Below are 17,092 nucleotides of genomic sequence, written 5' to 3'. Positions count from 1 at the left end.
GCTAGAGCCGATAACAGTACAGCACTATCCTATAAAGAAAAGTGTATTTCAATAATGTCAAAAACATAATTCCAACTTTGTACAGGTACATTTTTGTCAAAAACAAAACTTTTAAAAGAACACCTTTTCAGGGGAAAGGTACATTTTCTTAGCTATGTTTATCCCACTCATTAGCATTGTGCAAACTGCGTGGCTAAATCATCATAGACCTTAAACAGTGTCAAGTTGTCAAGTAATCACAAACATACCTATGTAGTTACTAGCAGTGTATAACATACTGATACTAGATTTAGATTTTAAGATGGCTGCTACTGTTATTTAAAGAGAAACCAATAGATAACAATGCACAATATAATGGCCAGTATGACTTTTATTTTTCACCTACTCTAGCTTTAAAAAACACCACACTGGCAATTGTGAACATTTTGATTTTTATTCGTAAAGCAATTAGTACACAGCAGAACTGTGTGATGGGCGATCATCAATACTCCAATTGAACAAAATCTATTCACAGCTATTCAATCTCTTGAACTCAGGGCTTTATGGTGTTTGAGGGTGGATAATAAACATTCCTGAGGGCAGCAGCAATATTCTGATTAGAAACAGGCAGTCTATTAGGTTTACCTTAAACAATGTATCAAAAAAAGTCTTTGTTGAGAAGTAGGGTAAAGAAAGGGGCTTTGTTCGTTTTTTTTAAAGATCCCCAAGTTTTCAGACAGTAAAGGCCAAAGGTGTCAGTGCAGGGAGTAGTAAAGCAGCACTGGGAGCAGGGCGGTTACGTGGTTGGAGCTAGGCAGAGCTGGAGCAGAAAAGAGGCAGGAATGGCATGAACAAGTGGAATGTTTTTTTGTGATTTGATTTTGGGCCAGGAACTTCTTACGTGGCCCGGTCACCATGCTTCTTTTTGCTGGTCTTCTCGATCATGGTCTCCACCACCACAGCCGTCTCCTCATAGCCCTTTACTTTGTTGTCAGGTGAGAGCTTCTCCACTGACTCCACAACCTCCACCTTTTCATAGCTCATGGATTCCGGCAGGTGGCTGCTGGAACGAGGCGCAGGTCCCCTTCGTCTGCCACTATTTTCTGCACCTTTGTCCTTGTCACCTTCTTGGGGTGATCGCGGACTAGGCTCTGGGGCAGGACTGGGGCCATGGGGTGTGCTGTTAGGACCAGCCGGTGGAGTTGGGCTTCTGGGTTCTTCTTTCCCGCGTCTCTCATCTGCCTTACCGTTGTCTGAAGGAGCAGGAGGAGTGAGTGGGATAGGGGTGGGGCCAGGAGCGGGGCTGGGGGAGGGGGAGGGAGTTTTGCGGCCATAAGGCTCGTATGGGGAGATCATGTCATCGCAGATGGTGACGAAGATGTGGCCCGCAGACGGTGTGGACGTGTAAAAGCAGGGGTCTAGGTAGCTGGACTCACCTGTTACCAGGACATAGCGTCCCTTGGTAAAGAAGTCAGGGAGTGGCTCAGGCTTCTTGTACTTACGCATTCTGTCCCGTACTATGTTGCAGAGTGTGTCGAAGGCTTTGCTGATCTGGGCACCATCGGGCACGTCTTCGCGGCCAACTCCTTTGAACAGGGGAGTATGCTCTTCTCGTTTCACCTCCCCTTCCACTTCCTCTGCTCCTCTTCTTTCTTCCTCACCAGCTCCCTTCTCTTCCTGCCCACTGTCAATCACATCTTTGGGAGTAAGTTCTTTCTTTTTTGTTACCTTCTTGGCCAGATTCTTCTGACGGGGCTTGACATTGGTGATGTCTTGGATGGCTTGGGTGATGTCTGTGAGAACCGAACACAAATGACCAATGATTACTTTGACTGGTTCTTTGATTGAGATTAACAATAACGTTTGCCCAGTTTGAGGAAACGTCTGTGATAGATCATGTTGTAGTAGTCCAAACCAAATGATAAGAGGAACTTGGCCTAAAATAAAATGTATAGCTGCCATAGAAAGTAAGTGAACCATGTCTGTTATTAAAGTCACTACTATAGAAAAATATAATCCTACTATACTAATAACAGAAACAGTTAATGTCCATGTCTTTTATTGAGCAGTAAGCTACCATGGTGCAGGCTAGAAAAAGTAAGTTAACCCTGGAATATAACAACCTGTAGATTACATGTCTGCCTGCAGCCATGTTAAGGTCATGCCTTTTCCAAACATATTTAGTTGATTTACTTGTGAGCTTTGGATCATCACCCAGCCTATGGCTTGGACAGTTTTGACCTAAAATAAATGTCCCATTTCCCATTAGCTGGGCCCTGTTTGCCCAATTTTATTGGAATAACATTGTTGTTGGCTTTAAATATCTCGGTATGTCAATAGTCAAATATTGGCTAATAATATAATTATAGTGAAGGTCCTTGTGTCAAATTATAACTAAATAATAACTATAGCAAAAATAGTTCTGTTTAAATTATCAATGCTGATCTTAAATCTTTCATTTTTGTCTTTGCCTTTTTGTTTGTATGCTGGCTGGCACCGCCTGACCCAAATGCACTAAAAAGGTAAAGGTGCACGTATTTGTCACTGTACAGTGTGGACTGTACAGCGAAATGTGTCCTCCGCATTTAACCCATCTGGTAGTGAACACACACTCACACACACACACACACACACACACATGTGTTAGGGGCAGTGAGTACACACACACACCCAGAGCGGTGGGCAGCCAACTCCAGCGCCCGGGGAGCAGAGAGAGTAAAGGGCCTTGCTCAAGGGCCCAACAGTGGCAGCTTGCCGAGCCCGGGAATCGAACCCACAACCCTGTTATCGATATCTTGGCGCTCTAACCGCTGAGCCACCACTGCCCCAATCTAATTGTCACAATTAAAGGTAGGTGAATTAGCAGCATTCAAAACTATTCATTTTTAAACTGTGGGTGTTGAGATGGCTTAGAAAATGATTATTTAGCTGAACTTTATTTACTACTACTTTATTTTAAATTTTACTTAATTTTCTGCTGTGGAGTTACAGGGGGACAAAAAAAGAGCTGCTTGGGCATGTAGCTGTCCCTTCTACTAGTCCTGTTAAAAAAAAACAAATCTTAAAACATGTATTCACTGAACAGAAGAATTAAATTATCTCACTTGAGAAGTAAATTAGCTGATATGAATATTTTCTCATTCACTAAGCAGTAGTGATGTTTACAGCTATTCATTTCCATGCTAATTGGACTAATTGCAGGGGCTAAAATCACACTAACATTTAATATGAAATCATTTGTGAACTGCAAAAAGACGCCAATCACACCTAAGCCTTTTCTATTTCGCGCTTTGAACCACTATTGTGCCAAATGAATCACTAGGTGTAGCTGCTTTGTGCACACAGCAATTAGTCAAGCGATCCACGATCGCACAGTGTTGTGCCAAAAGAGCTTGTCGGAAAGGTCAGCGCCATGCATCATTGCTACAGCAGCTGCGCACTGATCTCTAGAGTTCACAGTTGCAGCTTTTTTTCCCCAGAGCACCACAGTGAGAGATGGCAAAGCACCATGGGCAACCGCTGATCAAAGGCTGAATCAGTGAAGGGTTCAAAACCAGTGATACATTTCTATTCCAAAAAACATTTTCTGAAACAGTTTCAATATTGTTAACTGCAATACAATGGTGCCATGAATTACATGCGCCCTTAAATCACAGCCATTAAGGGTTTTGAGCCATGCTAGAAGAATCACTTTTGGTTCCCTGAATGTGTGTAAAAGAAATTTGTGAGTGTGTAATCTTTTTTAAATATATGAAGAACGTTCTCATGAAAAAGTTTCCTTCCTATATGAGGAGGTTCTCCAGATATAAGCCGCTTCATTTCCAAACTGGTTCTGTAAAGAACTATTAATTGAAAGTGTTTTTTAAGAAAGCAAGTAGTTCTTCTCTGGCATCACTCCAAACAATCCCATGGTACCTTTATTTTTAAGGGTGTGCTAAAATGCTGGTAAGAAATAGAACTAATGCTGGGTGATATGACCTCAAATCAGTATCACGATTCATTTAACATTTTTTCCTTGATTGTGATTAATGAATTATATAATATATAATGAATTATGAAAATGAAGACTTCAAGTTGCAGACTGCACAGGATGTCACATGACTCCCCACACGGTAGTATGTTTTTAAGAGAACAGTACATGAATACATGAAGTAGGGAATTATTAACAGAATTAAAAAAGTGTTAACAGAATCATAAAAAAAATTACAATTACGACAACAATCTTGTAAACTGCTTTTTATCCTCCACTTTGATTTGAATAATGAGGCTAGAATGCACCTTATATACTACGTTCTATAGCAGAATAATCATCCACTGAAGAACCATCCAATAAAACTCAAAAGAACCCATTTGTCCCCTGAAGAGTGTACTCATTTATAATTCATACAGTCCGAGGACATGGTGTCATTGAACTGCCTGTGGCTGTTCAAGACCATTTTGAAGCTGTAACTGGATGCAGTTACCCTGTGGAGATCTAATGGAGGTCAATTTTGTGCTGTATCTTGCTGAGAAGCATGCATTTCACAAATCTCTAAAAACCGACTGTTTTTTGGTATAAAAACAGACTATTCCTTTAAGGCTAACAAAACAGATGCTGTGATGTTACGTAACTCCCCTCCCTCTGTGTGTCCCCAACCCCCCTCTTCCTCACCTTTTCCTCGACTGCTTGCGGTGGAACTGGGAGTGTATCTGTAATTGGTGGTGAACAGGCTAATTGGCGTTCCAATTATAGCTGAATTCAATCTGTGAAAGAGAGTGAAAGAAATGTCATCATAACAAGAAACATCAAGGATCCCTGTCTAAAGACGGGTTTTCTGAAATTTTTAACTCAGATTTTGCAGAAACTCATACAAATACACATATTACAGACTATTCTCAGAATATTTAATAAGAATATATATATATTCTTATTAAATATTCTTATATGCTGTATAAAAAATGTACTCTTAAAATAATGGCATGTACTCTTAAAATAAAGGTGCTATAAAGGTCATTTGGTAAAAGGTGGAAACACCTTTATTTTTAAGAATGCAGAGGCAACGAAGTTTGATTCCTGACATTCTACTGCCATCCGGTGGCCAAGAAATCTAGTAAAAGCAAACCCATTTTTCACTGGTTAGATAAAAAAGTCAGTAAGCAAGCATCCATCAAGTGAGTTAAATCCAAAAACATACAGCAGACATTCCTTAAAACACCACCAGTTAAGTTTGGTATTTAAAGCTCATGGCAGGTTATAGGACAGAGGACCTCATACACAACGTCAACCAGAAGATTTTAGAGCTACAGACCACTTGTGAATGGAAGGGCCAGACGGCTTACCTGTTGTCTTCATTCTCAATGATCCTCTTGTACCTCTCCAGCTCATTCTCCAGGGAGGTCTGGTTCATGGCCAGCTGCCGGCACTCGTTGGTGTATTTCTCCAGTGAGCGCTCGGCTTCTTCAATCTCCTTCCTGAACGTCTCGATCTGCTCATTGTAAAGCTGGATCTCATCGTCATAGCTCTCCTGCGTGCTCTTGATGGTATGCTCCAGCACTGAGGTCTGGGAAAAGTGACGGTCACAATTAAGTGGTGTATTCTCAGTGTGTTATTTATATTCAGAGTAGACAAAGTAGTTATATGCAGGTATTTCAGGTATTTCACACAAACTCATGTCTTAATCATTAATGACAGGAAACATAGTTAGTATGGTATATTTTAACTAGATAAAACCATATGTATTCCAATGTTACATATCTTCCGTATTGATCCGAAGTATGTACTGACACAGCGGCTATTTCTACCCCATATATTATCTCAGACAATTAATCCTACATAATCAAGATTGTGTAAATAACTCTTTTTTTTTTACTTCTTCCTGGACTGAATAGAGAGGCAGTTGTTCTATACATCGGTTTTATCAATCTCTCCCAAAAGGTCTTAGAGGTATTTTACAGTGACAGTGCATGAATATCTCCCTCTTCACCACCACACCACTACACCACCCCCACCCCCGGTCTCCATGGTGACCTACCTCTGTCTGCAGCCTGTGTTTTTGTGCCTGCAGCTGGCAGAGGGCACTCTTGTACTCCTCTAGTTGACTCTGCATGGCCGGAACTCGTCTCTGTGCTATCAGCCTCTCCTGCTCCTGTAGTGAAGAGAGAGAGAGAGAGAGAGAGAGAGAGAGAGAGAGAGAGAGAGAGAGAGATAGATAGATAGATAGACAGATAGATAGATAGATAGAGAAGAGTATACAAAATACCACAGGAGTGATAACTGAAATCATAATTTTTATAAGAATCTTGCAGTTTATATGTCATTCAAAGGACCAGATTTGTTTGTTTCCAAGTCTCTTCCTGTCTGTTTTTATCTTCTACAAGCTGTCTCAGACTTCATCATCTTGCACAGCAGGTAATGTTAAGTCTTCACCCAACAGAGCACAATAAAGTAATCAAAAAGAAACGGCAAGCAAAGTGAATGTTTCTAGACCGCTGATCCTTTTTTGACCTGTTCTTTTCAGTGCCAGACAGAAAAAAAACACGTTCAGCTTAATTCTGTATAAGAAGCTACGCTTATTAATGTTGGTTAGTACTGCAAATGCTTTAAGCTGCTAAAGTTCACATTTAATTTGTCTCAGGGGTGAGACTGAAGTTCCTTGTTTTTTAACTTGTCTCATAACTCTGAGTCTGAAGCGAGGGAACAAAATTATAACTGTATCTGAGTTGGAGTTTTGTTGTTAAAGTAAAGGTAAAAATCTCCAATCTCATCCACAACTAGGTTTAAGGCAACATTATGTAGCATTTGTTTCTAAAATAACAGCATCTAAATCATGTTGGTGCTCCACTGACTTGTAAAAGGGGTAAACTGTATCTCTATCATTGCTACTCTGGGCTCGGCACAGCAGCAGTTGCAGTATCTAAATTTGGTGGAATGGGCAAGAAAACACTTGCAAGAACTACACTGCGTTACCATACCTATATTTGTGAAAAACCCTACAATATTACTCCACCATCACAGTCCACATGCTTCTTTAACTTTCAGTGATGGTTCTGCATATCACAGCTTCTACAAAAATACAAATGGTTAAAAACCTAAAATCTTAAATTTGACATTTCTTTTGAGTTGAAACACTAACTTTAAGGAAAATACAGTTCACTGACATAAATGGAAGGAAATAAAAGGCTAACAGACTAACCATGAATCATAGTTCTCCAATATTTTACTGTATTTGAACATTTATTCTGCTTTCTGTTGTGCTATCCAGTGTCAGTCAGATAAAGACTGGTTCCCCTTTTGAGTCTTTGTTCAAGGTTTATACCTCTCAATCTGAGGGAGTTTTTTCTGCCATTGCATTAGCTTGCTTAAAATAGTGTTGGACACGGATATCTGTAAAGCTGCTTTTTGACAACACCTGTTCTGAAAAGCTCTATACAAATTGATTTTAAGTATAACACAAATCCAACTGTGTCTTTCTTATGATAACACATTTCCCAATTATTGCAGATGTCATCACCACACAATACTAAATCACATAGAGTCTCTCTCTCTCTTTCCCTCCCAATCTGTGATCTAACCAAAGAACAAAGCCCTGGAGGTCACGTACACCAGGCACTTAACAAAAGCAGTACAGCTGCTCTTTCGGCACTAGATCAAAGTGGGTGCGGAGCGTCAGCGCAGCACACGAACAACAGCACAGCTGAAGTTTGCCACTGCCATCACTGTCCCCTGCTGCCCTGCTGACACTGTCTGACACTGACACGTTTGCCACTCTTTTACCCCTCGGGGCAGCATTCCACGCATGTCAAGGTCAGCTCAGCTTACCTCTGAGATACCCATTGCCATGTTGGGCATTAAAACGGCCGTCTGGTTGATCTGATGAAGGATGTTAACGTAGGTCTGGATCTCAGCAAGATTCTGCAGAGGACAGAGGACATAACTTTTATATTCTGATATGATATGGTCAGTTGTCCCTCCAAGACACATCTGGGCACTGAGATATTGGCATGAGTTAGACTCTGAATTCAAAAGTGTACATATAAATATATGTGAACCGCTCAGCTGTTCATGTGAACAGTTTGAAAAAGTTTCTCAAGGTCACTTCATTTGAGTATTATAGAGAAAAACTAGAGCAGCAAAATCAAATATATACCAGTCAGCCACAACATTGAAACCACCTGAAAAATATTGTATAGGTCCCCCTTATGCTGATAAAACAGCTCTGACCCGTTGAGCCATGAACTCAACAAGACATAGACAGCCTCACCTTTTTAGCGGTTTGTGCTCCAGTAACCTGTCAGTGGGATTAAACCAGACGAGCTAGCCTTCGCATACACGTCAATAAGCATTTGGCACCCATGACCCTGTTGCTAGTTCACTGGTTGTTGTCCTTTTCTATGCCACTTTTATTAGGTACTGACCACTGCACACCGGGACCACGCCACAAGACCTGTGGTTTTAGAGATAAACCAGTCGCCAAGCCATAATAACGTGTGAAAATGGCTCAGATTCTTAAAATTGACCTTTGCTCGTGCTTTCACCACATCAACTTCAGCAACTGAATGTTCACACGTGCTACTTGCCACCCCTTGACAGGTATCATTGTAACAAGATACTTAATGTCATTCGCTTCACTTCAGTGTTTTAATGTTTGGCTGATTGGTGTATATCTCTCTCCATATATGCTCAACACTTGTCCATAGCGACTATGCAAACCACTGCATGCTTCCATATGGTTTGCTTATAACCTTTTTAGTGATTTTTAATGCTGTATAAACACCACGTACAAAATGCCTTATCACTATTTTTGTGTCCATTTCCGATGTCTATTGTCAGGCCAGGCCAAACCATCAATAGGCATCATTCAGGCCTTTTGTTGGGTAGAGAATTCAGACCTCAGTTCAGGCACAGTTGCTAATTTGCAGCATTGTGTAAACATGTGCAAAGCCTTCTTAAACAATGTGTGCTGATGGGTCTTTGTAGCTTCGGCTATGTTTTTTTTCTTTTTTGCAGTTGGCAGAAATGGGACTGTTCCAGCACTTTCGGTAAAAAAACGCCCTGCTCAGCACATTACACAGTGACCTGTCTGACCTCTGCAGGGACACTGCACTTATTACTGCTATTGTGGCCAGACCCTCAATCAACTTCAATTGCCGGCCACTTTACAATGGGTCATGATTAGAGGAAAAATGCACCATTATTATGTGAACTTTGATTTCAGATTTCAGGATGTAGAGAATGGATCTAGTTCGTAGTCATAGTTGATGGTATTTGAAGTGAGAGCATTTTTGTGGTATTTGTCATGGGGTCTTATTTTGTATGCAGCTTGTCCAGTACACCACAAAAAGCGATGCATTGCATGAATTACATATACAAAACATTTTTGTCGTTAAGTTTACTTACTTTTGGCAAGAATTACGTGGGTAATATATATTTCATTTAATGTATATTTCATCAACAGATACTGGGCTAATTCTGATAACCAACAATATTGTGTGATACATTTCAATATGGTTTTACTGACTGTCATTTGCCCATAGTGAACTGTCACAGTTTTAGTTTTAATAAACAGCAAAACTCACAAAGTTGTGAAGGCCATAACTATTCTACTCTACTACTCTAATTCTTAGAGGTTTGTTGGTTTCTGTTTACCATTTACTTTTTTACTAGCACTAGCCAGATCTTGTAGAAGTTCTAATAACAGGAGTGGGCCAGAAGTGGGCAGTGGCTTGACGGCCCACTACCATTCTAGCTGAATTGTTGTTACTTGTATATACAGCAGCAAAAACCTTCAAATTCTCTGAAATAAGCAACTTGTCTCACATGAGAGATGTTTGTGCTTGCAGAAGTCAAGATCACAGGGCCTGCAGTAGGCGTCAGCTTGGCAGCCCATTCCCACCCTAGCTGGATCATTAGCTAGCCATGTGCACATCCTTACCTTTTTGTGTCTGTCTCTTGTAGAGCTGATGTCGTCCTGCAGGAACTGAGACTCGATCTGATACTCCAGGTTTCTCAGAAGTGCCGCGTCTGCCTCCTGCAGGTCCCAGAGAAAAACATGCAGTCAGAGATCACAAACAACACACAATTATTTAGACTAAAAAAAACGTAAGAGTGAAGGTGGGTATGAATGTAAATGTGTGTGTGTGTGTGAGCAATAAATCACCTCGCTCCTCGCTTTCCTCTCAAGTACGTTTGCTGCTTGCCTTGAAAATCAGTGGCAAAACAGCAGACGTCTAAGATCATCTAGACAACCTTCTGAGACATCCAGCTAATTCAGATTCTCATTAACTGAACCATGTCAGGGTTTTCCATTAATATTTCATCCTTATGTGCACAGATAAACTCAACTGAATTGAATCAGCTGGGATGGTTCATAATTAGGGAAGCTGTGTACAGAATGGCTGATGGAAGCCTCTTAGCTCAAAGGGTACTCTGTCACTGCAGTACCTTGTTGAGCTGCTCCAGGGTCCCTCGCAGCTGTTCTTGATATTCACACTCGTTTCTGTATCTGTGAGCAACAGAGGGTTATCGAAAAGCAACGTTAGCCACAAACTGTGACCTCACAGCTGTGTATGCAATTGTTTGATAGTGTTTTCTGTGGTTCTTATCACACCTGTACAGGTGTTCTTATTTTTTGCAGCCTGGTGTGTGAAATCTAGCATACTGAGCATCCTCAGCTGAAGGGAGAGAAACTCCAAAACTTTTGTGCTGAATAAGAAACAAATAAGAGCCAGCAGTATACTCTCTCTCTCTTTCTCTCACTCTCTCTCTCTCTCTGTTCTTGGTGCAGTTATGTAAATAGCTGGGCTACAACACAAAATGTGGACTGCCTGGGGGTCCCTAAGGACTGAGTTGGATACCATTACCATATGTACTTTTTCAGTTATGTCTATCTTGGTCATCCATTGTATAAGAAATATATTGTTGCTCTCTCACAAAGTTTTTGTATCTCTAAAAAAGTAACTTTACTGGGGGAGGAAAAAACTTAATGGAAATCAATCTAATCATTTCTATTCTAGTCAAGATTTCCTACTTCATGAAATTCTGCCACAATGTTAAGGACAACTGGCAAATTTAAATTATGTCAAAAATTCTAAAATAACAACAAACTTTATGCATGACTACAACAATATGTAGCCCCTCTTCTCTCCTTTTCTATTATTACCATTCTAATCTAAAGCTATACTTGAACATCCATTTTTCAACTCAAAGAAAGACTGAAGTTCTTCCTGAAGGTAAACATTTCAGTATTAAAAAGGGACCTTCATTTATCGAAAACAAAAGGAGAAACCCCAAAGTCTCCTTTCATATGAATACTAAGACTAATTTAATATGCGTCAGACAGTATCATGACAATAATCATAATGACTTAATTTCTCAAAATATATTTACTCTTATAATCTTTAAAAATCTTTCAAATTTAATCCTAATTCATATCTAAAAAAGATTGACCTAATTAAAAAGTTGATCTTATGTGTAAAGAGTGACTTCTCTTATTTTTAATGTAAATAGTGACTAAATATTGACGTTGACTTGATTTCCTCTTGTTGACTTTTTATGTCTAAATAGTAACTTATGTTTTAGAAATGTGATGTTTTATATCTAAAGAATAACTATTTTCAAGACTAACTTTGTATCTTCAAATACTTACTTAATTTCTTAACACTTTTGTCATCATTTTGTCACAATGATGAGTCACCTTATAATTTAAAAAAGTAATTTTAAGATAGAAAGCCATTTTTTAGAAACTATATATTTTATATAATAAATACTTTTGACACACTGCTGCCAGAAACCTAAGAACGGGTTTAAAGAAATAATAAATGATCCTGCAGGTGTTTGTTGTTATTAACCTGCTGCTGAACTCGTCCAGCATGCGGTCGGCGTCTTTCAGCTCGCGCTCCAGCTTGGCGCGCTCCGCCAGCAGCTCGCGGATGCGCTGTCTGTTAACACTGATCTGCTCGTGGAAGGCCTCCTCAAGCCCCGCGGCCTCCTCCATGCGCTGCAGCGTCTCCAGCTGCTTGCGGAAGACGGCGTTGCGCTGCTCGAGCACGCGCGCCCGGTTGATGTAGCGCGCGAAGCGGCTGTTGAGCTCCTGCAGGCTCTCCCAGGCGGGCAGCGTGGCACGTGCGCCGCTGTGTCCGCGCTGAGTGGCTTCAGCATCGTCCTCGGGGCTGCCGGGGTCTTCAAACACATCCGACCGCTCATACTTCTCCTTGCGCACCTCGTGCCGGTAGCTGGTCTTGAACATGGCTACGCGCGCTGCTCTGTTTGTCTCGCTCCCTCTCTGTCAGTGCTTGTGCCCTCAGCACCTTTAGTGTGTGAAAACTGGGCTGCTCACCCTCGGAGGGCTCATGCTAGACTGACCGCTGCCCGCTGGGGCCATCCGACGAAATAGCTTTAAAAAAAAAAAAGGAAAATCCCCCTTTTTTCCAGCGCTCGCTTTTGCATTTGGACCCTTCCAGTGAGGACGGCGGCCCACCGAAGCGCGCGCCAACAGAAGAGCCGCTATTGTTCAGGAGGCAGAACTAAAGCAGGCCTTTGCTGCGTCAAACAAACTATTGTGGTGCTTTTTGTTCTCTGATTTACATCAGCTCGGTTCCGTGGAAAGTTCGGCTGCAGCCAACAATGAAAAACTGCACGAGCTGCTCTTCTGTAAAAACACATAACATCCAAATACAACAACAAACAATAACACGATCTGACACTGAATACCTGCATCAGAGATACGAGACAGAAGCTTCTGTGCCACTGAAAGGCACACGCTCTCTGACTCTGTGTGTGTGTTGATTTGAGGATCTCTACAGGAATCCTTTCCCCTCCTCTCTCAATATATATATGTGTGTGTGTGTGTGTGTGTGTGTGTGTGTCTGTCTGTGTGTCCCTATATCAGTTTTACATCTCTTAGTCTCACTCTGTCTCTCTGTCTCTCTTTGTGTACCTCTACCTCTACCTACAGGTACTGTATTGTAGATTTAAAAGTGTGTTTAGGGTCATTCTCCTGCTGTAGAAGCCATCATTTTTTCATTGTCAGCGCTTGTTTACAGACTTTGCTGGTATGTAATTCTATTCCTTTCCATGAAGGCCTTATTTGTGCAGGTATCGCTGCAGTTTAGAACTCCAGAGTCTTTTAATCTTCCTGAATGCTATTTGCAGTTCTCTTGATCTTCAAGTCTCCAACTTGACCTCCATCATTCCTGTTAACTTACTTCCATTGGACACGGCTACCTGAAATTGCTTTGCTCTCTTCTTATAACCTCCTCCTGCTTTTGGGAAGAAGTTATTTCAATTTTAGAGTGCTAGGCTGTGGCTTAGAGGAGCCTGTGGCTGCTGACTGGGACAGGGCTTGAATAATGAGAGTATTTAATAAGCTTTGGAATTTGCATTACCTGACCTTTACTAACGATGGCTGTGAACAAGCCGTAGCCCTAACAAGCTAATTAAGGTCTGAAACCTTGGTAAAAGTTATCTGAGGGCTCTAATATTTTGGGGGTACTCACAGTTCTTGTACAGAACAAAAAACGCAAATTTTCTCAAAATGTTGAAAAAGAAGTTTTAACTTTATACCTTTTTGAGATCAGTTCATCTTGTACTCATTTATTCACAATAATCTGACCAGGGGTAGTTACAATAGATCTCTTTTTCCCATCCCTCTCTTTCGCCTTCTCCCTCTCACTCTAAATTTTCTTCTTCTTCTTCTTCTTCTTATTATTATTATTATTCAGTAATCGAAAATTATGTATAAAGTTGCAGGCTTTGTTTTACTTAGGCTACTTGTTAAACATAAAAGGTAAATAAGGTGCACGTATTTGTCACTGTATGAAATGTGTCCTCTGCATTGAACCCATCTGTGGTAGTGAAGTAGGGGCAGTGAGTACACACACACACACACACCAAGAGTGGTGGGCAGACAACTCCAGCACCTGGGGAGCAGAAAGGGTAAAGGGCTTTGCTCAAGGGACCAACAGTGGCAGCTTACCGAGCCCAGGTATCAATCCCACAACCCTGTTATCAATAGCCCGGTGCTCTAACCGCTGAGCCACCACTGCCCCTACAAAAAGACAGTGTCTTGCAGAGGATGGTTTCGATCCATGGTTCACCCCAGATGGGACTCAAACCCTGGCTTAGGAAGCCTGGCTTAGGAGGCCAGTGTCTTATTAGGCCAGTGGGGCTGGCCCTTACACACCTTGTTTCTTCAGTCTTTAACATATCGACAGATGTTCTTGGCTAGTTACAGTTCATGATGGGTGGCTTTAAGCACAGACGATTCCAATGTTCCAATGGAATCATTTCCATGTTGCTCCATTTCAGGATGTACAGTATGCCACTTTCTTATGTGTCTTTGTGTGTGTGAGAGGGAAGAGGGAAAGAAAAACAGAGAAAGATATTTAAGTGTCAAGAATTCTGCGCACGGACGCTTTGCACTCCTGTAGGTATTGTGACGGATAGGCCCACAGCTCCAAATCTAACGACCTAAGATGACAAGAGATGCCCTCTACTTCCAATGAAGAATGAAAGACCATCCTTTAATATAACATCCTTTAATATTTAATATCCATAATTCAGAAGACCTCATTATTCACAATGAATAGAAGATATTGTATCATACTGTATGTCCCTACAAAAAGAGGTGCCAATAACAGTGATGCCATCAAGCTATAGTGCCTGAAGATCAGCCTTCTTCTTGTAGGTTTCCCCTAAAACCCAAATCTAATGGTACGACCACACCTACCTTATTTGATGCAGACGAGTCAAACTTATTCTTTAATGCGGCCCGTTTTGATAGGTGTGAATACCACACTGATACTCAGGTACACAGCAAATTACTATTCGATTAAATTGAATTCAATTCAGATTCATTGTCAATTATACCTAAACACAGCTGTACGGTACAACACTATTAAGCTACTTCTCCGGTGCAGTCACAGATGAAGGACAAGGAACAGTATGCAAGAACAATGAACAAAACACAGGATAAAGTGCACAGGCAGTAAATACAGTAGACAATAAACGCAACACAATAAATACAAATATGTCTATGTACAAATATGGGCATGAAGGCAGATGTGGAAAACAGCTATTAGCTATCACCTAATGCTAGGGGTGTAACGATTTAAGGTTTTTGCCTTATGGAGCAAATTATTTTTTGGATAAACAAAAAGGAATAAAAGATAGACAAACTTTGCTCTCCACTAAAACATTAGAATGATGTCACTTTAGATGTGTGACTATGCTTGATGCATCAACATTGTTTCAGTTAGTGGCTGTGTTCTGATACTCACTACACTGGGCTGACTGATGTACTCTCAGTGTGTATCTGGTTAGTGGTATTAAGTCTTTACTCTGCTTCCCCAAAAGAGTTTGAGTCTGGTATGGTTAAAAAAATATACAGTCGGACAACACTATTTTCTATCAGGACGCTCAGTGAAATACAACAGAGCATTTCTGTAGCCATGCACAAGGTCACATAATGACCCAGAAACCTTTCTGGGACACCTGTTATTTCAAAGAATTAACACTTTGTCAGTTAACACCACCATTACACCACTACCTGTCGCAGTCCTTTCTATGTGTATGGGGGTGTCATTATTGATGTTGATCATATTTTGTATTGCCACCACCTCCTTTTGCTGCCACTATTGCAATATCATTGGACAGCTGAACACACTTGTCGAACACCAACTGCCAATTCTGTTACGTCAGCTATGGGTGGGTTGGATGGCAGTCCCTACTCCCCATCATTCAGTGCAAGAGGGTCTGTAAGCTGTGGTAACAGAATTGACATTTAGCACTCCCCTTTAAGTGCATTTCGCTGCACAATGATGTTGAGTTACTGGCAGATTTTTAAGGTTGCTCCAGAGAAACAAGTGTAAGGGACTTGGGCCCTATGTTCAGTTAGCTGGGTTACATCTTTGCCAGTGTAAAGCACTGAGATGTAAAATCTGCAGCACAGTACATACTCAGTAAAGGTCAGGTCAAGCTCATTGAAAAAGAGAGTGAGTTCAGGTGATGGTGGTTATCTCTGATTTGCCCGGATGGCTTGGGCTGGCCTGAGGCTGGACTCAGGTGAGAGGCAGAGCAGAGGTGACTCATCATGATGGGGGCTTTGAGGCTATAGCTATGCCCTGAGTGGAAAAAGAGGGGGGCTACTCTCTGTCAGCATGCATCAGCATCAGCCCGGGCCATCCTCCAGTGTCTCAGATGGACCTGCAGCTGATGGTGCTCCTCTTCGGGTTTAAGAAGGCAGTGCTGGGAAAAGAACATTTTGGTTCTCTTTTGGACTGAGTGCATGACCACAGGGTCATGTGTTGTGTGCGATATATAAGAGATTATGTAAGAGATTCATACATCTGCCAATTACGACTGTTGTGAAATTTGCTACCGAGTCAGTGCAGTAGAGACCAGGATGATCTACTCAGTAATGCAGTATGAATCAGAATGATTTATTACATACATTATGTACTAGATCTCTTTTAAATGACAAATGTGGAAATATTTCCTCTGTATGAATTAATTTTATTATATAATATAAAAAAACAATTAGGTTTATTGGATATATACAATGTTTATTGTTTATTGGATATATACAATGCACTTTAATTAAAGACAAAAAAAAGGTTTTCATTATTGTTTGCATTAACAAAACACTGTTTTATTAAATAGTGAGCATCTTAGTGTAGGAATTTGTAAACATTAATATATTGCTCATTGCAATCTTGTTAGGACCTTGTTACCATGCTCTTCCCTGGAGCAATTCCAGAGCTCCGCCCATTGTTGGTTTTTGTTTGATTTTGTCTTAACCTGTCTGAAGCTCATCTTCGTGTTTTTGCTTTGTTTTACATTCCTGCCCTATACTGCTTTTACTCCCAAGCTCGACTTGTGTTTTTTGTTCTCCTTATCCCCTTTTCCCTTCTGAACATCTGCTCCGTCACCTTGGTTTTCCCTCCCACTTGTCGTGTTTATTTTTCCCTGGTTCCTAGCTCTGTATTCCTCCCAGTTCCCCATTTAGTTATTTTTGCCCAGTCTTGCCTCAGTTGTCACATTACATTTTGTTTCATGTTCTATCCACTAAATTGCTGAACCCCTCTGTTATCCTGTTTTGTTTATATTCCCTGTTTTGTGTTTACCCTGTTATATTTT

At 40.9% G+C, this 17,092-nt stretch overlaps 1 protein-coding gene across 2 annotated transcripts; it reads right to left on the bottom strand.

Moving 5' to 3' along the window:
* Positions 1 to 479: 479 nt before the first annotated feature.
* On the bottom strand, positions 480 to 12,203 carry LOC140554025 (filensin). 2 transcript variants are annotated; one of them, XM_072676832.1, is made up of 8 exons: positions 11,806 to 12,203; positions 10,400 to 10,460; positions 9,891 to 9,986; positions 7,778 to 7,870; positions 5,991 to 6,104; positions 5,299 to 5,519; positions 4,631 to 4,722; positions 480 to 1,772 (listed from the first exon to the last, which is right to left on the bottom strand). In XM_072676832.1, exons 1-8 carry the CDS (start codon positions 12,201 to 12,203, stop codon positions 877 to 879), a joined length of 1,971 nt encoding a protein of 656 aa, XP_072532933.1. In that variant the 3' UTR covers positions 480 to 876. The 2 variants fall into 2 exon arrangements, with proteins under 2 accessions (XP_072532933.1, XP_072532935.1); XM_072676834.1 differs by having other exon boundaries at positions 5,991 to 6,098.
* Positions 12,204 to 17,092: the final 4,889 nt, after the last annotated feature.

This window comes from Salminus brasiliensis, chromosome 4 (assembly GCF_030463535.1).
Source record: "Salminus brasiliensis chromosome 4, fSalBra1.hap2, whole genome shotgun sequence".
Taxonomy (NCBI): domain Eukaryota; kingdom Metazoa; phylum Chordata; class Actinopteri; order Characiformes; family Bryconidae; genus Salminus; species Salminus brasiliensis.
Note: the sequence above shows the minus strand (reverse complement) of the source record. Positions and strands in the feature narration are given on the sequence as shown.